Source organism: Acinonyx jubatus, chromosome A2, assembly GCF_027475565.1.
Source record: "Acinonyx jubatus isolate Ajub_Pintada_27869175 chromosome A2, VMU_Ajub_asm_v1.0, whole genome shotgun sequence".
Classification (NCBI taxonomy): Eukaryota; Metazoa; Chordata; class Mammalia; order Carnivora; family Felidae; genus Acinonyx; species Acinonyx jubatus.
The window spans coordinates 92,836,410-92,860,449 of record NC_069383.1 but is presented as its reverse complement, the minus strand read 5'-3'; the positions used below and the strand labels follow the sequence as shown (position 1 = coordinate 92,860,449).

Genomic DNA, 24,040 nt, shown 5'->3' with positions numbered 1-24,040 from the left:
TATCTACCATTTGTTTTGTGGGTTTTGTTTTAACTTAAAAGTTTAATGATGTTCCCAGTCAATGGGATTCCATAGCTGCTAAATCACAGTCGTGCTAGTTTTCTGTCTCCCAGCCAGGTTTTGTGAAAGCTTTCAAGATCTTTTCTCAGACCTCCGTCACTCTAAGAATCCATAAGAATTCTCAGAAGGACTATAAACTGTTACAGGGTTCAGGTGATTGTATCATTATAAAAACATATTGATATACTACGGATGACAAGACAGGTAGCTACCACCCTAAGCTAGTGCAAACATCTCCACACCATCAGCAATGTCCAATCTGACCAGTTCTGGGTCTTTTTTTGTTTGCTTTTGATCATTTTCAGCAGGCAACTATAGATATCAATCCCTTTTGAAGCATGGTGCCTAATTGCTGACACTTTTCTGATTGCCTGCAGATTCTAATTGGAATGTTAGCAAATTACATTAAACATGGAAGCTAATGGCAGAACGGAAGATTCTAAACTAGATCAAGGAGGGGCGCCTGGGTGGCTAAGTCGGTTAAATGTCCAGCTTCAGCTCGGGTCATGATCTCACCGTTTGTGAGTTCGAGCCCCATGTCGGGCTCTGTGATGACAGCTCAGAGCCTGGAGCCTGCTTTGGATTCTGTGTCTCCCTCTCTGCCCCTCCCCTGCTTGTGCTTTCTCTCTCTCTCTCTCTCTCTCTCTCTCTCTCTCTAAAATAAATAAACATTAAAAAATTGTTAATTAAAGCAAGGAAATAGACCAGCATCAACTATAAATCTGAATAATTTCTTAGTAACTCTTAAGAGTAAAACCTGCCTTAATCTTAGGAATCAGAAAGAGATGAGTCAACCAACATCTAAAATAATGACGCAGGTTTGTTTCCAAAAGTTTGTGAAAGTTTTCCCACATAATCCAGACGATCCCTTTTCTGACTATTCACCCATGTATAGATTACAGTTAGATTAATGGATAGCAAGCGAATCCATTAAAATGTTAGCTTTCTTCACTATCTTCAATGCTTCTCCTTTTGAAAACAGCATGTTTTCTTTTTGACGTGTTTCTATTTTGCAATATTTTGCTACATGAAATTGGATCTATCAAAGAAAAAAACGCAGGTTTGGAAAAGGCCATTCCACCCCCACCCCCATTCCACCTGAGCGTCTACACATTTTTAAATACAGGAAAATATGTTTTTCCATTTGATGTTTTATTCTTTCTACCCTTGGTTGATTTTGGCAAAAATTCACTCTGCGGTAATAATTTTTCATGCTTTATAAACAGCTTCAAATGTTTGCATTTTTAAATCAAATTAATCCCTCAGCCCCTCTTCTTCTTCAACAGTGGTGATTCTCTCATGCAATAAGTAACCCCAAACCATTAATTTATAAAAGTAAATCTTGCCATATTGCTATTAAAAGACAAATCACCACACATGTGGCCATGGAGGACTGCAGAGGGAGATTAAGTACCCCATACTATTTTAATAGCAAATGCTTAAAATGTGATTTCTTTATTGTGCATCAAACCCCCATTCTATCTTGATATGTGTACAGGTAAGTGTATATTTAGGTCCACGAAATCCTCACAGGCACAAAATTGTGCTTACCAACTATAAGACAGATGCGTTTTACTTAAAAAAGAAAAAATATAACTGTTTATATTGTAATCTATGTATATCCCACAGGTAGACAAATACTTGGGCTCCTAATGTTTAGATTCTAAGGGTCTTCCCTAGTTTGAGCAAGATCTGCCACACACACACACACACACACATTTCTTGAGACAGTTTGTATTTATATTATATATATGTGTGTGTGTGTGTATATATGTATATACAAATACCCTATAAATCAAGCTGAGCAGAAACCCCCAAATCTCTTTACTGAATTAACTGCACAAATTCTGAGAAATGCTCAGTGGTTAGCAGCTGCAAAGAAGACACTGAAATTTGGATAATAGCCCAACTACGCCTGAAGCAATAGTATAATTGCTTGTCCCTTATTGGTAAACTATTAATTTTGAGAATTTTATCTGGAAACTATGTGTTTCAATATTCATAGGTTCATAGGTATAGTAGAAGTACATTTAAGTGATATACAGATAGCATAAACTAAAAAAAAGCTTATTATTGTAAATTAGGCTTTATTAATGTTTTGATAAAGCAAACATAGACATACTACAAGTTTAGGAAGATAAATCTGAAGTGTCATAGCAACACAGGGGAAAATATGGAGAACACACCAGAGAACGCACACACGTGTGTAAAACATGTGGGTAGCAGTGCGTTCATAGCGCTTAGGAAAGAACGGAAAGAAACATGTCCACAAAGTATGGACATGATGAGAAAATGAAAAATGAGCATTGTTACTTTAAAACACTATGCTAATATTAGTCTTTAAATAGGGGTTTCTTGGCTTTCACAAACTTTTGTCACAATTAGGGTTTGGTGGGGTTTTTTTAATTAATAGAATGAAATCAAAGTCACATGAGATTTGGAAAGGACACCAATCTAGAAAACACTGATTGTTTTAGAAAAAGATGAAACACCAAGGAAACTGCTAAAGCCAAACTATATATTGCAGGACAAACACATTCGTGAAATTGTTAAATCATGCCATGTTGATTATCATTGAGATGTTCCGAGACTGCTAAAAATACCTTCATAGTCTACCTCGTCCTCAGGCTAAATGAACAGGTTTTATTTTAGGTTTTTACTAGGAACGTTTTTTAAACCATGTTAATGAATGCAGGTTTCATTACAGAATCCCATTTTCTAATGGTCTTTGGTATAAGCGGACCTCTTAAGCATTTAGTTTCTGTGTAATGATATTAGTTTCTCTCATTGTAATCTGATCACTTTTCTTTATATTTTCAATTAGTCGTGAGGGCAGAGCAGTCCTCTAATAAAAGTGACCTAGACCGTATTAGTTTTGTTGTTCCAGGTGGCTAATTTTTTAATGAAAATAAACAACAGTATATTCTCGCCACGTATCAGACCTGACAAGCACTTTCAAAGGAAAGACTGTAGGAGAAATTTGAGCATGGATTTTCTTTTCAATTCTCAAATAAAATATAGACATTCATATAACATACCAGGATTGTTTTTTAGAAGTAGCAGCTTAATTTTACGAAGAGATGTCAGGAGCTGTACAATTTTATAAGGTGGTTTTTTAAAAACGATCTTTGAATGCTTAACAAAACAAAGTTTATTTCCATTTCTCTGAGAACGAAAGACTGTCTTCAACCAAAAGAGAGTCAGTGCTGTTCTTGCTGACCTCTGTGTTCACATTAAAAAAGCTTAGTCCATTTTTGGCTCTTTGTCACAACATAGAGTAAGAGGTGTTACCAAACTAGTCCACACTTGGTTCATATTTGTATAAACTCTGAGAATCAGAAGGTGGGAGCTTACATGTAAAAGACTGAGTCAGGTCAACATGAGTAACACACAGGCATCCTTGAAAGCCCCCACACACCCAAAGCCCAGATACTCCTTTATGAACGAACGGATTTTAATATAAATGTTACTCGGAGGTATTCCCAAAGAAAAGTCCAATGCTGACCGGTTTAGAAGCTAGTTCAGGCTCATAGCATGAAGGTGTATGTTCGACTGCAAATACCAGACTGAAACAAATTACGCTCACTTATTTCCTTCTAAGAAGAAGATGTTTGAAATTTTAAAGGATAGCCATTTTAAAAGAAAGACCGAAACGTCATTAATAAAAGGAAAGCCAAACAAAAACCCCAGCGAAGTACAGAACCTCGGAAGACAACAAACAAGAAAATTCCAGAGCCACGCTGGATATTAAAGAGAAGCCCATCTGCTGGAGAATGGCAGGTGTTACTGGGAGCTTTCTCCAGCTACCTCTGCCTTTGGATATTTTTTAAAAATTTATTAACCTGACAGCGGGAAACTTTACACAGATTGCCCCCTGACAGGATGCCAGCTTGGTATAAACACTTTGCTATCCTTTTCTTTAGCATAAGAAAACCAAGAAACATGTTAAGTAGAGCCAGGTGCAGATTTGGGCAGATGTGATTGCTCTTCGGCCGGTCTCGGGACCCGGGGAAGGGCCCGGATAATCGGGAGCAGCGCAGTAGCAGAACAGCACCCTTCACATCTACTTTCTTTTCAATGTGTGAATGTCTGATGTATTATTAATCCCCAAACATAAACCAGCCAGATCACCAACCAAAGAAAGAACCAGCCCTCTCACAAATTATTTGTTTACTGAGTAACAGCAAGCCAGGTCCCCTTGAAATCCTCACTTAAGTCTCATTTGTCAAGTGGGGGAAATTTTTATTTGGTCAATTCTTACAAGAATAATGCTAACTCTATGATTAAATCAGGTAATTGAGAAAGAAGGCAATCTACTTAAGGCTGAGCCTTGCGAGCCTGAATCTGGAATGCCCCTCTACTTATTAATTATGATATAAACTGGTCTGGGTGAACTACAAAAACACTGTAATGCCCTGTAACCTTTAAGTCAGAAATATCCAAGACACTGAAAAGACCAAAAGGAGATCACTGGAAGGGGTGGATGTGCAGATTAATGCAATGTCTATTACTTCGTCTTATTTCCAATTCTACATAGGACCTTATGACAACAACAACAAAACAGGAGAATCGTAGCCATCGAGATAAAAGAAAAATGTAAAACCGTATCAGCATTTTGGTTTGCTAATGTGTTAGCACAGAGAGCATCTTCAGACGTGGCAATATTGAACTTTCTTCTTTAAACAGATGTCTGACCTGAGCCCCCCAGGCATGGCAGAAACAGAAAAGGGAGCCACTGAGAGAGTCCCCACTGAATCTTATGTCACGTAGTGTGCACCGTCCTCCATTAAAGAGTCACTCAGAAATGAGCATAGCTCCACGAACAGATCTGTTAAAAAGTTTGAACATCAGCGCTATGTTACATGGATTTATTTTTATTTCAAAACTTACACATTAACGCTACTTAAAGCAGATTTACTTATCCAGGCAGTATTACAGTGGTATTCTAGGGGGAAAAACCCACTAAGACTGAATTTATCCACACACACCCCGGAGTCTTTTTTAAGAAATGCTTAAGAGTGTAAGGTTTCCGTCAATGTTCAGAAATGTATCTCAATGTGCATTTTTCCCCTCAGTAGTCAGAGAACAGCCCATTAAGCCATACCTTATCATGCACCTCATTTACTTACATAAATACAGATTTCTTTCGGTTTCTTTTCAGTAACTATTTTTGCATAGAATCTATTATCCAAGTCATTTAGTTGATTTAAAAATATACTCCCTTCATATTTCCCTAACAAAACACACTTTCTTCAGTGAAAAATAGGAAAAATCTTCCACGAGCAGAATATCAAAACTTTTAAAAAATATAGAAGCATGATGCATAGGTTAAATAAATATATTTCTCCGGGGAATTTTCCTCATCGCCTCCCAGCTAAATCCTTCTGGGGCTTAAGCCCTATATACTGATTACCGGCCCCAGCATATTTTATCAGAATATTATAAACGTCCCAGGCATTGGAACCTTGAGAGAGACATTTAAATAAAGTAATAAAGACAGTGATTCCGTAATGAAGGCTCCCACTTACACACAGGCAGCATACCACAAAGTACAGTCCCCATAATGCCCTACCAATGACCTCCATGCTGACCTGCAGAGACCACTGTCTCAAGGGGTGACAGACAATTTAGTCCTTTATCCTTTTGTCATTGAAAACAACTCCAGTGCCATAAATTCTAATCAAGTCAAACTGGATGGCAATTTAAAAAAAAAAAAATCTTATAATGTACGTTTCTTATGAGAAAGATAACAGAAAGGAAAGGAAAAGAAAACCCCTACAGATAGCACATTTTCTGGCAAGGAAGAACCACTCATCCAACTTTCAACCCTTTTCCAAAAGTTCACAGATAAATGACATTGAAAATACCCACGTTCATAAGTATCATTATATGCAATCTCTTTTAGACTAGAAAACCACAAGATCATAACAGAAAACCAACCATCGCTTTTTACCTCGGGTGCGATGTTTATAAATGGGTTTTTGTTTACATCTCAGCTCAAGGCTTTCGAGCTGTGGGCCCAGTTCATGTACAGTACGATAATACTGAACAGCAAGCCACAGACTAACCCGGCCACCCGAGGTAGTTGGGACTTTGAGGAAAGCAATCATGAGGTTTATCTTGAAACAATAAAAATACTCCCAGGAGGAACACTGTTAATAAATCATCTTTCAAATTTCAAATATATATGGGAGAAAATATTTAGGGCCTGTTTTATGTGGTCTCACTTTTTCAGCTGAGACTGCATGGCAAAACTTTAGTACAGATATTTTTCTAGGGGTATATATTACTTTTATCCTTTCCGTGGCCATCCTCCTGACCAAGTTGTTGATGCTACCATTTGAATTTTAGCATCCAATGTGACTGAATGTGGAACACTGAATTCTTGATGAGCATAACTAAAAATGAGGCACCACATTGACACAGTGCTATAAATGTCACTAGAGAAACACAGCAACCTCTTCCCTTTGAGATTGTTCGCCAAAGGCCGGTTTGGAGAATGGTTTCGAATATGTACATCACCAGTCACATATTAAATGCCTGGTCCTGCATGGCATCACTCATTTGATCTCGCAGCCGAAACACAGGGAGACACAGAGCCAGATTCTCTGATACGACCCCCTCATATCCAAGTCTGTTCTCCTCCATACAGTTCCCTTACAGCTCAGAGCTCAGCATAATACAGTCACGGACCGAAAAAGGAGACAGTTATCCTACCAGCTTTCCGAGAATAAATAATGCACCACTTAATGATATCACAGAGAACTACCTAACCACACGTTTCTCAATGAAATGCGGATTCATCTCTCCTAAGTGTACTTGAGTTTCCATAGCTGTTCAAGTTAAGCAAAATGTTATCTCTGATGTAATTACTTTATAAAACACAAGGGCCCTGTTCTGAACTTTCTGCTGAAGCTGGCATATGGCTTCTGGGTTCTCCTTCTGGTATATTCTGAGCTGCACAGAGCACTGAAACATTCTGCACAGTATGTTTCCCTTTGGATGCTGTTAAGAGCAGAGGGTGCAATTTAAGAGAGGCATAAAAGACCCAATGGTTCCTGGAATTTCCTTTGTTTACCCATAGAGGGCATCAGTATTAGCCTTTCTCCTGCAGTTTTGGGCTGAAGGTGCCCATACTGTGAGAGAAACAGACTTGCCCTGTGGACTGCTAATTTCAACAAGAAACAGAAGGGGGAACAACTCCAAAGGAATCCATCAAGACTGAAATTTCAGGTACAGTACACAACGGAGTTCTGCCTGTCTCCTGTTGTTGGGGAATGTCTCTCCACAAAAGTAAACAAATCAAGATGCACACGATTTGTCTTAATCTGCTCCTTTCATTACCGAAACACAGTTTTCAATAATGCAGTGTGTAGGCTATGACAATGATGGTTGGAGAGAGTGCATTAGAAAATCATTGTTGGGAGATAAATCTGGATGCTCTTAGTTTTTCAGGAAAAAATGTAACTCTTCATTGTCAAGGAATGAGTGCAATGAAAATTACGTATAAGAACCAAAACACTTGAGCGTATTCATGTCAAATAAGCTGATGGTCCATTAAATTATCACCCATTAGGTGTGGCCAAAGTTGCTAAAAATTCTGGGGGAGAATTCTTCTAGAAAGTTTTAGTCAGTTACATAAACTGGAATTTCTAAGGCTAAGTCCCAGTCGTATTAACAGGAGACAGCATAATGGACCCAATAGCGAAGGAAGCCCCGAGAACATTGGGTGCTTCCTCCGATGGATGTCCTAGTCCCTCTGTCTTAGGCTGTCTCCCATTTTTTCCTCAAGTTTTCAAAATTGTTCATCTACTGGTTGCTTCTTCACTGAAGAATGGAAAATATTCTCATTGTGTTTTAAAAGCACTCCAGAGGCCAAATAAAATGAAGTGGATACATAAGGAATATCAGATATAAGATGCAGGTTTTGGTGGGTCCCCTCTCTCAAATTCAGAGGTGGAAAATGTGAACGTGAATATGGGCATACTCTAACACCTACTACAATTTCTGAACTAAACTACGATTCCTTAGTATTCCCCATAAATACTCCACTTCACACGTGTCTTCAGTGAACTCAATTCGAATTTCTTTGGCCCTCCTAGGTTTTTTTTTTTAAGCTTATTTCTCTGCATGTGCAAATTGGTAAGAAGTGACATAACAAATCTGCAACAATTTCCAACAGTGGAAAATCGAAATAAACATTGAGAAGCCATGTTAATTACTCCTCTATTAGTTGACTTGAAGGAAAAAGGAAACAAGTTGGGGTTCTAGGTGAAAGTCTACAAAAATGCATTTACTTTTTTCAAATACAGGCAAAGTTTAGGAACAAGTAATCCAGGATCCGCAGTCCTGTTGAATTCACAGCTGATTACTTTTCACAAGTCAAAGGGCCTGGGATTAGGATACTCGACATCAGAGAGGCAGAAGCATGCATGGCCTTGCTTTTCTGTAATTTATAATTTTATCTGACTTCTCTCACTAACCCCCTGAAACGCAAGGAGTGTTCTAGGACATGATTCTCCCCACACACGTAAAAACTTGCTCTGCAACAAAATATTCCCTCACAGGGAAAATGCTAAAACCTTAATGCCGACGTATAGAAAACCCATATGCGTGGAACAGCTGCTTTTCCACAACAGGGTAATATGACAGAATTTCTTGAAACTGGGATCTGTTAGCCTCATAACTGTAAAACAGTATTTTACCAATAGAAAATCTGAAACAGAAAGTTTTTCTGCAACTCCACTCTCATGTTTGACTGAGTGAGTGTTTCAAATCAGAGAAAAGATCCTCTGTTGAAGCTGGCCTCAAGTTGCCAAACTATTGAAGCTGCTTTCTTCCTGGAGGCTAAAAAAATTAAGCTTATTTTTTTTTTCAGCTGAATTAATGACTTTCTCAACAAAGCAGTCTGTGCCATAGTGTTGTTTTTCTTTGAAGTTCAGGCACACGACTATGTTTTTAAACTGAGCCCCAGCAGTGGTCTGCCTGATATATACATATATAATCAGATGTATATATCAGGTTAGTTTACACATGTATATAAACAGGTTAAGGTGTACACGCGCTTATCCAGTGTTATCAGCATGTAAGCACTTGAAAATAATTAAAAGCAAGCGTTTCAGGAGGAAGTGTTCTGAAAACCTAATGTCACTCTATCCCATAAAGTGCTCCTCCAGCACAGACATCTATCACCATCCATCACTCAGTCACGCGCCTCAACAACCCGCTCCCCTTTCTGATTAGAGATCACAGTTGCTTGAGTTGGCTTACAGAGTGTCATCTGTTTGAATGACAGATGTCTTTGCTGGAGTGGCACTCTGCTTGCTCTTGTTTTGTTTATGGAACAAAGATTCCTGAAAGGTCCTGGGCTGCCTCCACATTTAGGATGAGGCTATAAACATCTGGTCAAGGCAAGAGGCAGTAGGGGAGGGACGCACAGGACCTATTTTCCTTCCCCACTCACCTTTTAGAAGAAGAGATACTCATTCTAATTGTGATTACAAAATGTTAGATCTCCCAGCAATTCCCATGGCCACCTTTGTTTACCTGGCACAGAAAGGCTTGTATTGATATTTCTCAGTTCCCCCTTCCATCTTTTGACTACAGATAATAACTCTTTACTCTCCTTCCCCTTAACAAAAGGCTGCAAAGCAACCAGAAACCAAGTCGATATTTATTCAATAAATGTTAACCAATTCTCACAATGGAACTGATTTCCTGATTATTATTACCATCTTCTTCTTCTTCTTCTTTTCCTTCTTCTTCTTCTTCTTCTTCTTCTTCTTCTTCTTCTTCTTCTTCTTTTTTTTTTTTTAAATAATTTCTAGCCCAGGGACTCTGGCAATATCAGACAAGCCCGAAGGAGCAGTGAGGAAGTTCCTTGCTGGGAAAAGTTTGCAGGACACCCTGCTAGCCGGCCGGAGTGGGCTCCCGGTGGCTTGGCCCCTCCAAGATGCCAAGCTCCTCTTTAGCACTTACAAGAAAATGGAATGAACAACAGGGAAAGGGTGGGGGGGGGGGTGTGGATCGCTCTTCTGGACAAGATGGTAGGGCTGAAATGAAATACCTAGACAGACTTACCGAAGAGCTTGCTGGGAGTGTCCTCACTGTCATTAGATTCCACAGGCGCAAGCAGGGGCTCATTCAGCTCGCTGTCTGAAGTAGCAGCCTTGTCCTCACCTCTCAACTCCGTGTTCATTTCACTCCGCACTGACAGCAAGGGCTTACTGACTTGTCCAGCTATCATTGGATCCTAGGATGGGGGAAAAGAGTGAAGGGGAGGAAAAAAAAGTGGCAGCTTTAGTGTGCGTGTCCTCTCTCCCTCTCCCTCTCTCCTCTCTCTCTCTCTTCCACACACACACTCTCCCTCTCTCCTCTCTCTCTTATCTCTGGCTGCTCCCGCTGTTATTGCTGGCTGCAGTCAAGTGAAGAGCTATTACAGATCCGAGGAGTTCTCCATTACTCCCCACCCTATTAAAGCTCAACTAGCATGTGAGAGATTCAGGAAGCTTCGGAGGGAAGAAGGGAAAAAAAACTTCTTTGAAAGCCACCTAAACCAACACAGCTTTAATTGTGGGATGTGCTTTTTGTGCGAATGTTTTTACACCTTGTTCCGTCTTTAATGCAGTAAGAAAAAAGAAATGCTGGGTTTGTACTTCAGCAACACACTAAAAAGGAAGAAGCACCCTATGGAGGAACCACGGGCTATTTTAAGAAGCACTCTCCCTGGGGGAGAAGCAATTAAACCCTATCCCCAGAGCAGAGAAAAGAGATAGGGAGAAAAGAGTCCTCAAAATGCTTTCAATGGAATAAAAGAGATTTCTCATGTAAATTGCATCAGTACCCTCAGAAGTTGACTTCCCTGGTCCCAGATTTGGGAGTGAAGCTGACCCCAAAGCAAATGAACATTTTAAAGCAAACAATACACAGCAAAATCGATTTTTTTAAAAATTGGTTTAAAAAATTTTTTTAAAGAAATTGGAAAAAAATACTTACAAACTGTGTTCAATACTTCCGATACCTAGAGCATCATACGCCCGGAGCATTAAAGAAAAAGGAAACAAAAATCACCTCCGAAAAAGACAAACTTCCCCCCACCCCCAATAATTTAAATCTGCTTTATCTTCAGCTCATTAGGAAGGCGCCTTAGGATCAGAAGTATTTTCCAAGGATAGCCTGCTATTCCATTTGCAAACTAAGATGCATGATATTGTTTTGGCACAAACGTCGGGTGCACAAGGAAAAGAAAAGCAGGAAGTGCCCTTTTTGCATTATCTGGGAGGTATTTATTGCCAAGTTCATGCCTAAATGGTTCCTGAGCAGGAAACAGGTGACCAGCACGGGAGCTGGTGGGGCGGCATGCTCTCTTGTCCCATCGTTACATTGGTTGCCGTATGCCTGTGGTGATTTTTTTTTTAATGTATTCATGCCTGAAAAGTGAATTTGATATGACACATGATAATCTATGAAAATGTTAATCAATACAAATAGTTTAAGCTGTCATCAAATGCACTTCTTTAGTCAATACTCATACCACTGAAAACAATGTCACTGTCACCAGGGCTTAATGTGCACAGCACTTAAATATTGGACTCTGTGCATCAATGCACTTCTTCTTCAAATACTGTAGGTAAACACATTTTCTCCCTATTTAAGGCTGAAGCACTCAGCACGCATTTAGCTGAGCCGAATCCTCCCTTTTGAATACCTTGATAGGTCCACTGGAGGGCAAAATTAATACTTAATTGAATCTCACAGTCATCAAAATAATCAATACTTTTTTATTATTTATTCTTTACAGTCTGTTGACTGTTTCAAACCTCTGAGGGAATGGTGGAAAGGATTCATGGCTTCGAAACACTGTCATTTAACAAGGTAATTTTCAGTGGGGCATTAGGGGTTGTGAAACATATAATAAAACAAAAATGGTGGCTTATAATAGGAAGAAAGAAAAGAATTATATTTCTGCCATCTAACAAAACAGGATAAATAAAAAAGCAAGTGCAGAGAGAGAGAGAGAGCTGGAAAGGAGGGGGACCAGGGAGAGAAAGACTGGCTTTTGAAGGGTTTTATCATATCAAGAGCAGAGCCGAGCTTTCATAATGCTGACATTTCTCATCCTGACAATCCTAAACAAGTGGAAAGGATGAGATCGTAGATATCATCTTTCATCACATTCCCCAGCTTAAGAACCAACATGACAGCTCCTCTCCCCTTTACACTGTTAATTACTAAATAAAATACTACTCTCTGTCAGCATCAGATTATTGCAGATAGCAACCACAAACATTTCTCCATTGTTTCCCCCCTCTGAATCGGTGATACCTACCTTGAACTCTTTCGAAAATAAATTAGGCTTGTCTCACCATATTGTAAATATTTGAAATATAATCAATGTCATCAATGTGGTCGATTCACAGTATTGTCAGCCTAAATTTGCTGGTGATAGATTAGCATTTCATTGACTGCCTTTGGTCACCGAGATTTGGAGCGCTTGACTTTCGGGGACGGGGGGGGTGGGGGGGGGGGGGGGGGGTGGGGAGGCAGGCACAGGGGGAAAGTGGATGCAAAATTCTCCTATGTCCCCCAAGTTTCCTTCCTATGCATCTAAGAAAAGGTGCATTTGGATTCTTCTGATTCAGTGAGTGGGGCCCAGAGGATAGGGATGGGAGCCCTCCTTCACCTTATGCTTTTGGTGAGTGTCCTCCTCATATGCAGCAAAGAGCCCAGATTTAAATTCTAGTACATTTTTGCTTTCTAAAATGTTGCATACTCAATCTCTCTAATCTAGAGGAAGGGTTGTGACCTGTGCCTTTCAAAGGCACACCCTATCTCTGAGGGCGCACTGTTCATTTGAATGTTTTTTTAAGGTAGTGTTCATGGTAAACTTATGTTTAGAATGGCATTTAAAACCCTCATGAGAAGCTAAATGTGGTTATTCACATATCAGGGGTATCTGGATAGTCTTACCAAAAAAAAAAAAAAAAAAAAAAGAAAAAGAAAAAGAATATTCTGTTCTTGTTTTACTTGTGAATGGTCAAACTGAATCCTGAGCACAGAGGGTAGCCGAAATGCAACTGCTAAGTTCAAGAGCACTTAAATCTTTAAGATGTTCAGGTCGGCCTATGTGTGCGGAGCATGTGCTGGCAGATGGTATACATTCACTGACCATTAGCTCCTCTTCCTTAAATGACTTTTATGTACCTCATCCAGGGCTAGGTTCCCAAGTAGTGTCTCTCAGTGACTCGAGCTTAGAAAATTCAGGAGTCTGCCATTCAGGTACTCATTTGATTTTTTTATCTTACAAAACACTTTACGTTTTCCAAGATGCAGCTGTAGCCCAGATATATATATGTGCACGACATGGTTAAACAGCAAACCCCCAGTGAGGCAGAGAGCAGACAGCTTTTAATCACAGCTGCAGCCACTGGGGGGTCCATTTGAAAATGTGTCACAAGCAGTAACCACTGAGTACAGTCATAAGTGATGAGGGAGTGCCTCTTTCAAGCAGCTCTCGGCTTGGAAGTCATTCTCCCCTGCCAAAAGGGATGGCAGTCTGTAAAAATCCTTTCTGCCAGAGCGAAGAAAGGATTTTCCAACAAGCGCCAACACAGACGCTCGCAGGAATGTAAGAAAGCCGCATCTTCAACCTGCACAAGGATCCCTGCAGCAGCACCCAGGAACGGAAATAGCTAATGCTGGCAAAAAATAGAAGGGGTGAAGACTTCTCGCTTAAAAATCTGCAATTGTCACAACCACAGTCGAAGGAGTTGGGACTTCCCTGAAACTCTTTTATCAGCCCCAACAGAAGAAACATGACTGGGTCAATATGGAAGAGTGGTGAGTAGATTCAAGAATAGGACATGGCATGTGTCAGCATGTGCCAATACATGCTGACTCACAAGGGTCACCAGAGACCTCAGAGCCAGACGCTGAGAGGAGAAGAAGCAGGAGAGAGGTAGGTTCCATTCACAAAACGTGAAGAAAAAATTTCACCACATCCTACAATGAAAGGGCTGCAATTAACACCAGAACCACCCAGCAATTCTTTAAATCTCATTTGGGCATTGTTAAAGAACAAAATTAGGTCCCGTGTATCGAATGAAGAGAGCCATTTCAGATGTATGTAATGTCACCCAAACCGTGCAAGGTATTAGTCCCCAATGTGAGGGATAAAGGCCTGAGGCTCAGAGAAGCTACATAACTTGTCCCAAAGCCACACAGCTAATAAAGTAAAGGTGTATTTTGAACTTCAGCAGATTCGTCTCCAAAGCACAGCACCCTTTTATACTGTACTGGATGAAAAACGAAGGCTTATAAATTTAGCAATTCATGGGTTTTCCCAGAACTTGAATTATGGACCCTGAAGGGTGTTAAAACCTTGGGCAACTGTTCCCAGAGCATATTGTGTGTAGTATCTTTCTCCCTGCAGACTTTAGGAACAAAACACTTCTCTGTCCAACACTGCTCGTGGTTCCACAATCAATGGGGCGACACAGTGTAGTAGACAGGACATCAGATAGCATCAAATATCCAGGTTTGCGTTCAGGTTCATTGTCTATGTAAACTTAGCGAATCATGTGACCACCACCACCCTCAATTTCCTTATCTAGGAAATGAAAAGGTTGGAATAAAACAGTACTTTATCCAAAGTGCAGTCCACAGAATGCTTGCCCCAAGGATATTCTACATAACAGAGTTTTGCAATCCTACCCACATGGAAAACTCAACAGAAGAGTCTACCGGGAAAGAAACCGATTCAGCTCTGCTTAACCTCGCTTTCCCTGAACCATCTGGCCATTAAAGAAGATATGGTGTGTGTGTGTGTATATATATATATATATATATATATATATATATATATATAATGGAATACAACTTGGCAATCAAAAAGAATGAAATCCTGCCATTTGCAACAACATGGATGCAACTAGAGTGTATTATGCTAAGTGAAATAAGTCAGTCAAAGACAAATATCATATGATTTCACTCATATGTGGAATTTAAGAAACAAAACAGATGAACATAAGGGAAGGGAAGGAAAAATAAGATAAAAACAGAGAGGGAGGCAAAGCCTAAGAGACTCTTAAATACAAAGAACGAACTGAGTGTTGCTGGAGGGGAGGCGGGTGGGGGGGACGGGCTAAATGGGTGATGGGCATTAAGGAGGACACTGGTTGGGATGAGCACTGGGTGTTGTATGTAAGTGATGAATCTCTGGATTCTACTCCTGAAACTAATACTACACTGTATGTTAACTAACTTGAATTTAAATAAATAAATTAAAAAAAAATCATCTGGCCAAGGAAGGACTTTTCCTTGTAATCTCTCTCTATTGTATTATCCAATGGATCTGGCGCTTCCTAAAACTCATTTAAAAATTTTTTTAATGTTTATTTATTTTTGAGAGAGACAGAGAGACAGAGCGTGGGGGTGGGGGGAGGGTCCGAGAGAGAGAGGAAGACACAGAATCCAAAGCAGGCTCTAGGCTCCAAGCTGTCAGCACAGAGCCCAGCATGGGGCTCAAATCCCCAAACCAGGAGATCATGACCTGAGCCGAAGTCTGACGCTTAACTGACCACCCAGGCGCCCCACGAAATTCATTTTAGAATGTACCCACTTAGATCACAGCTAATGTAAATTAGAGCTCTAATTGTCAACCATGCTGCAATTATAAGCCAGAAGGCTTCAGCAAGTACACATTTGCCCCATGCTTTCCAGATTCGAATAGCTTTTTCCTAATATTCCTTACAGTTTATTTCTACATGGTCACATACAACTTAGCACATACTAACCATATATATTATCATCAGATACTAATTCCTGGTGTCCTTTAATATAATTTTTAAATAAAGATGTCCCCATATATTTCTGCTGTAAACCCTTTATTGGAAGAGCAAATAGAGGGCACCGTATGAGGAAAGAGAATTCAGCTTGAGCTTTCACTGGGCTGTCATCAATAATCCCTGATAAACAAAGAGATAATTCAGCTAAAGGCCTGCAATAATTTAACCAACAGAGTTTTTGTAAGCATAATCATCCTCATTTTATAGTCAGAGAAACTAAAGATAGCGAGATGATTAACTCAGCAAAGCATCCGTGTCCAGTGGCAGCCACGCGGTGGAAATACCCGCGCCCATCTAAACCGAGCTTGAACTGGGTCCAGCATATTTTTATGTACATACAAACTAACTATGAAACAGGCAATCTGAAAGCTTTGAGGAAAATGTAAATAAGACAGGCAGGCTTCAAAAATCCAGGGAAACAATTCATTTGTTTGCAAAGTGCCAGTGTATGGCAAAGTAATACTCAACAGATCTATTTCTAGAATTCAACAGAAAAATTATATCCATTAAAAAGGAAAATAATGTATCGCCCCCCCCCCCACACATTTCAATTTAGGAAAAAGGTCGATGCAAATTACCTACAGCCAATTTAAGATGCAAAGACAACATCATATTTCATATTTAATTTCTCCCGCTGAGAAGAGGTAAAATCAAAATCACAGATAATTAAGATGATAAAACTAGACTTTCATGGGTTTGGGGAAAGAAAACTTCAAGTGTGAATTTTGTTACCTTAGTCATGAAGTTAAACAACTTTATCTATTTTTTTTTTTTTACCAATTACCAAATATTACTAAGTCTGTTGGTTCTCATTATGATATTTAATGTACTGAAGAAACTTTCCCTCAAAAGTTACAAGGAATTTCTATTTTCTTACCATTCATTATTTCCTAGTTCTCTCAATAAGTTTTAAAAAGACATTCTTTTTGACTTTTGGAAATAAGACCACAGTTTATAATTTTTTTCTATTGATGTAAGTATATATATTTATTGTGAAAACTTTGAAAATTAATGAAGATTAAAACACTAAAAATACCGTAAATTCACCCACCACTGCTTATTTAATTTTAAAGTTTGTTTGTTTGTTTGTTTGTTTGTTTTGAGAGAGAGAGGAAGAGAGAGCAGGGGAGGGGCAGAGAGAGAGACCGAGAGAGAGAATCCCAAGCAGGCTCTGCACTGTCAGCACAGAGCCTGACATGGGGCTTGATCTCATGAACCGTGAGATTATGACCCAAGTCGAAACCAAGAGTCAAAAGCCTTAACGGACTGAGCCACCCAGGCACCCCAGTAATTTTAAATGTCACCTCCTAAACTGCAAATAAAAATTGTTTTGAGAAAAGCAGAAAAACCCACGTTTTTTAGCAAATACTCAAGAGATGAAATTTACATTATAAGGAACTTAATTACAAAGCTTGAACGTATATACCCTTGTTCATTTCACAATAGACTTTCACAGCAAAATGTTGATACCAAGCTGGATTTCCTTCCTCAACCCAATATTCCAACTGTGTTGTTTTGTTTTGATTTTTAGATTCAAATTAGTTAACATACAGCGTAATGGTTTCAGGAGTAGAACCCAGTGATTCATCACTTACATATGACACCCAGTGCTCATCCCAATAGGCCCTCCTCAATGGCTGTCACCCATTTAGCCCATCCCCCCACCCACCACCCCTCCATCAATCCTCAGTTTGTTCTCTACACTTAAGAGTCTCTTATGGTTTGCCCCTCTCTCTGTTTTTATCTTATTTTATTTTTCCTTCCCTTCTCCTATGTTCATATGTTTTGTTTCTTAAATTCCACATATGAGTGAAATCATATGATATTTGTCTTTCTCTGAATGACTCATTTCACTTAGCATAGTACATTCTAGTTCCATCCATGTTGTTGCAAATGGCAAGGCTTCATTCTTTTTGATGGTTGAGTAATATTCCATTGTATGTGTACACCACATCTTTATCCATTCATCAGTCGATGGAAATTTGGGCTCTTTCCATAGTTTGGCTATTGTTGATAGCACTGGTATAAACATTGGGGTCCATGACCACAGACGAATCACTCTCTCTCCCATCTTGGTTTCCATACCAACATAGCTCTATATTTCTCAAGGGGGATACTGTGAGACTTGAGTGAGAAGACGCACAGATAATATATATGAGTATGTTTAGAAAGATAGAAAGTATTACACAGAGAGACCATCTTCCACCATACTACTACCCACATTGAGGCATCCAATTGGCCATGGGTCCAGTTGGAACAGAAGTAGATACTGTCATGGATGCTGTGGTGTGCCGCCCAGATCCCCTCTTACCACTAACACGCTCGTTTCCCAGCTGCCAGGGATGTTGGCTGAGATGACTTGCAGCTGAGTTCTCCCCCAGGACTTGCCTTTGCCTGAAGGCGGCTGCCTCTCCAAGCTCTCCTCAGGGGTCAGTCTTGATTTTGCTAATTGGCCTGCAAAGCCTAAAATATTTACTCTCTGCCTCCTTACGGAAAAGGTTTTCTGACCTCTGAGCTCAATCTTAGATTCAGTCAGTTGCCTTAATCAACATTCATGCTTCAGGGTTACTTACCATTTCCTCAGAAAGACCCTATCTCAGGCTTGGGTACCACCCACTGTTCAGCTACCTCCATTCACGGTCTACCACAACCCTCACCCAGCATTTTGCTAATTAGTATAATTTATATTAATTTGAGTGAGATAAATAACTTGTTGACCAGTATTAATGGAGGCTAGAAATGAGTTTTCATTTGGTTAGTCATATTCGAGATATATGTACTGGCTAAAATAGTTTAGAGGCATTTCCCTCCCTTGAGTGCAACCAAAAGATATTAAGAATCTAGCAAGTCCCTGTGGCCTATGGCTTGATCCCTAAACTGTCCATGTCCAGTCCTTGGGTCAGAGAGTTCTAGTTGCATGATGCTGACTGTGGGAGAAACAGATCTGGCTTCTAAAATCTTGCCATATCTGCCTTAACAGAACTTCTGTACAAGGTATTCTAGGTTCACCTAAAACGATAGAGAATTATGACTTTATTAAGCTTTCAGATAGGTTGAATAAATGATTTGGGGATTATTTGCTAATAAAAGTGTGCTCAATAAATACCTGTATGGATGGCACCTCTTGGCCTCAGAGCTTGTTTTCATTGTAACCAGGTAGCAAGTCTCTGGGAATGTAACAAGACTTCACCCATCTCTAACCATTACTGACTACCATTATCTACCAGAAAGGACACAACAGTTGTGTGTAAAAAATGTAATCTAGGCCACTTGCAACACAACCCACCATACTGGATGTTGACCCACAATTAGATGAATGTTGTCTTGGGAGTAGACCAGTCATTATAGAGTGAAATAGGGTCCCCTCTAGAGAAGATGCTCTGGAAAGTTACACTATTTGCTTCCCCCACCAATCCCCAAAATTTTATCCAGGAGTTATTTAGTTAAGGTGAATGCTCACAATCATGTTTAAATGAAAAAAATAGGACTGCAGAATATCTGATTTGCCTTGATGTCAGAAAATGGTATTTCATTTAAATGTACATGTGGGCTTAGTTTAAGAGTCTGTCTTTTGCTTGAACCTCAGACAAGCAACCTCCTTCTTCCCAGTCACCACCGAGGGTCCCTATTTCTCCCCCAGCCCCACCATGAGTGCCACATCTTCTTAATTATGCTTATGCTGGCTTAACTATGCTTATATATGCTTGTTGACAAGCATTAAGTATCAACACATTTATTGATGATTCCAATTAAAGATTAAAGCATGAGACACAGATGTATCTAAACACAAGCAAAAAAGCAAACAACACAGCTCATCAGTACAAATCTGTATGTTGGAATAACAATGTAATAATCAATCAAATGGGAGTCTGCAAGTTCTGGACTTCTACAAAGCATCTAGTGTGCAGTTAGACACACATCTAGACCATCACCTTGAACTTCTATAGCTCTTTTGCCCCCAAGAAGTTTTAATGACTGTGTGGATGATGCTTCATGTATTCTTATCTGGGAAAAAAAGGGAGACACTGCTATTTGACAACCTAATAGCACCATCAATTCAATTTCTGCTGCCTTCATGAAAAAGCATCAATAAAAGTTCAATTCAGGCTCATCTATATCTGGTCTTTTGATAATGGGGTTATGCAGTGGTATTGACATGGTATACATATACCCTATATCCATAGATTCCTCATGATCTGTTGGCTTCAAATAGGCATCAGGATTTAATTAGAATACAACTCAAATTAAAGTGAACTTGCATTTAGTGGTTTGAAGGTACAAAGAGAGAACAACCAATCTCTGTCTTAAAAATGCTTCCTTTCTGGAGGTACTTAATACATACAATCTCAATATTTGCAAACTTTTGCAAAAGTGGATGACATAGTCAGTTCACAGAATGGAAAGACTTTGCCTCTAGTTTTCAGAATTTTGAAACCGAGCACTGAACTGAGGGTTTTAGGGAGGTGCCTCCAGGATCCCCAAGGGAGACAAGGAAGGATCAAAGTGTCCACTCCAAGCTTTTAGCCACCATATTGGTGGCTCATCCATTTAACATGGAGTTTTCAATATACTTGGGGACAGGGTTTCACAGTTCTGTCTGTATTACTTATTTGCGATGTATCACAGATGCAATAAACTCATGACAGTTTTCCATTGGTTAATCACTTACTTCTCCAAAATACTTAAGCCTTCGCCTCTCCAGCTGAGATGCTTGAATTTTTTGGTAGGCAAACATGTCTCAGAATTCTGGCTCTTGGGTCTGATACAAAATAAGCTCTCAAAAAATGTGTCTGGGTTGATTGATTGATTGATTGATCAATGTGAGGACGGCTGGAAGGAAGGAAGGGAAGGTGAAGACAAGGACTGTCTTTGGTTGATAGTTTTAATGTTTAAAAATACATTTAATCCTGTCTGAAACTGCACAATATGAAACTGAGTCCTCACCTGTCTGTCTTTCCTGTCTAACACTGCATACCCATATACACTGACTTGCATTCTGCTTCCAGAGATGTGACTTTGGCTTTGTGCGCTTGTGTTACTTTTTTTTACCATGGGATAAAATGGAAGAATTTAATATCAACACTGAAGAGGAAAAGGAGAGTGTTGTTTTTCCCCCAGACTCGGTTGAACCTGAGAAAAGATACCACTGGCTGGGGAGATAACATCAGCGCTGGAGCTTGTGGGCGTGGCCCCAGATGAGCCCAAGACCCGCCCACCCGGAGCCTAAGCCTCCAAGCTCTGTCCATACCCTTTGTTCAGCCAGGAAGAATCTCAGGCTCACTAAGGGGAGCCCAACACTGCTCCTACACAATTAGCTCTCCTGTCATTCAGGGGCAGTATCAGCAAACACGCACAGCATATTAGAAATATGATTTTATTACCAGTGTTCTAATTCTATCCTTTTTCTCAGAGGCAAATATTCATTTAAATGAATAATACATTAAATATGTGGAGACATCTAATTCTATTGTTCCATCCCGAATGGCAAAGGACATCTAGCTGGGGAGAAAAACTTTTTGTTCAGAAAATATCCAGTCCCCTAGAGTTTCAAATTTCCATAAACAAATAGAAAAATCCATTCTGCCCCCTGCTGACAGACTAACATTCCTAAAAATCCAGTTTTGAAGCTGACGGTCTTAATCACGGTACCTTCCGAGTTGGGTCAAAACCCAGCTGCTTAACATGCCAGACGCTCCCGGTTCAGCCTGGGTACAGCCTTCCTCTGTCCCTGGCATGTGGACAGGCACTGTGCAGCCACAGAATGTGCCATTCACACACTTCTACGAGGATGATTTTCTGCCAGGTGGCGATAAAATATCGGGTGACCCTCGGGTCTACCTTGCACAAATGCCCTCCCCTTGGCCCACAGCAACAGTAGTGGTCAGCCTCATGGGGACCTAGCAAGACCCCAGGCCAGCACTGCCAGGGCGGGAACATGGGCACTGGGGCAAAGAGCCTGTGCTTGCACCTGGCGTCACTTCCAATGCACTGAAGAACCTTAGGCAAAGGACTTACCACATCTCTCTGCACCTCAATTTCCCTGAGAGGAAATGGGAGTAAAAATGCATACCTCATGAGATGGGTTTGCATATAAATAAGTAATTCACAAACAGTACTTAGAATAGGTCCCACTGCATCGTGATAATAGGAGATGTATATATACCCATCTCTGTCTGCAGCTGTCCTGTGAAGGATGAGTGTGTGCGCATTTTATTGTGGAGAAGCATCTTAGCTTCATCAGATTTTTCAAAGGGATTCATGATCCACCCCCCCCCCCCAAATCAGTAAGTAACCACTGCTGAGAAGTGGGGGCCTGCCCCTGTATCCAGCCACTCCAAATATTAGGGCAGTGCTTGGCACATAATAAGCCCTCACTAAATATTCATCGATTTTATTTAAAATACAAAACCAAGAATCAATACCTATAAATGATGGAAGAAAGGTCAAGAAACAGATTTTGAAAACTAAATCACTTTGACATCTTTTGAGAAGGAATTTATAAATCCTAAGCCCTTGTTATTTTAAGAAAGGAGTGTTGGTCAGCTCCCCATAAATTCTGCAGAACTGGATCCTTGAATTAAAACAGTCCCTGGCTTTTAATTTTTCAAGGTTCATGTAGCTTTTAGTCTCTGAAGGAACCATTCTAGTTCTGTTCAAAAGGCCAATGCTTAATTGATTTCACTGATATGTGTTTTCCTTTTCTTTCCTCTCAGTCTGCAGCAGCAAGAGCCGGACACTAACGCCGTGGGTCGGGTCAGGACGGTGCTTCCTCCGGCAGCTCTCTTGGCTAACACCAGCTCCTCCGGAGTTCTCGCATTTTCCGCCTTGGGTCTGCACAGGGGCTCCGCCTAGCACAGCTGCTCCCTTTCCCTCCCTCTCCTGTAATCCACTCGCCTTTAATATTCCAAGGGTGACCCTTGACTGTCCTTTGAATGAGGCTCCAATTCAAAAGGCTTCTGAGCTTTTAAAAGGAGCCACGATAACGTAATTCCAAGGAGATGGGTGGGGGTGGGGAGGGAGGAACCATGTGATTGGAAAGATTAGCTAAATTTTCTCGTTCCTGGGGATTTGGGCTCTTAAAAATACATGAACTGGAAGGTTGGTTTTTAGGGGTTCTCCCCACACCGTCAGCTATCTTATTAACCACTATTAAACATATTTAATAAAAAGAGACTTAATTATTTATTTAAATCTCCAGTCTTTGAAATCAAGGGCTGGCTTTTATTCACATTTATTTATGTCCTCTGTAGTTTGCATGACTAGGGGGATGGCTCTGAATCAGGGTCTACTTAGACAAACCTGATGCAGTTCAAGAAATATTTTATTGACAGTTCACCATGTACAAAGTGGTGTGCTGGGGACCATAGGGAATGTAGGGATCAAGAAACATTTGCTACCCCACCATCTAGTAGACATCAGGCAAGGGAAGAGAGTAACGGTATTCAGCATCTTCTATGAGCCTAGGATACTTTCTTTCACAGACCTAACATTTTCCTAGCATCCTTAGGCTCCCTTTCTGCAAAGTGCTGATGTACAAGCAGCACGTGGACCACGCATGCGCACCCACAAACGCAACACCCTTGCCTTGAAGCACTGTTTTACCATCATTAGGATACCAGTGAGCAAACACTTTGCTCCACCTAGGGAGTTTTCACTGGGCTTTTCAAGCCTTAATTCCTTATTTTAGGGATTTTTAAAATCTGCTACTGAGGACTCACACAAGAAAACAAGGTATCCACACAGCCAACAGCAGGGGTCACTGACAATGAGGGGCTATAGCAATGGAGCAGGTGAGAATCTGAGTTACTACTGTTTGTCACGGTGTATTTTTAAAGAATTGTTTCCCTAATATCCTCAAGCACCTACAGTAACAAGAATAGGTAATATGTTGTCAAAAGGAAAACGGACCTGTTTTAACAAATCACTAAGGCACACTCATGAAGTATATATATATATACATATATATATATATATATATATATGTATATATATATATATATATATATATATATATATGTATATATATATATATATAAAATAGATGTGCTACAGTCTTTATAAACAACTGGCTCTTTTCAGTGGGTTTGGAAGCCATCATTTTTCCCGAATCTTACCCCTCTACCATTAATTTGCTT

The 24,040-nt window shown here is 40.0% G+C and overlaps 1 protein-coding gene across 1 annotated transcript in view; it reads right to left on the bottom strand.

The window, feature by feature from the left end:
* Positions 1–24,040, bottom strand: part of POU6F2 (POU class 6 homeobox 2) — a 487,233-nt gene that overhangs the window by 369,134 nt on the left and 94,059 nt on the right. Inside the window, exon 2 of the mRNA XM_053218650.1 lies at positions 10,141–10,312. Coding sequence (XP_053074625.1) covers positions 10,141–10,312 — 172 coding nt within the window. The remainder of the gene's footprint in view (positions 1–10,140; positions 10,313–24,040) is intronic.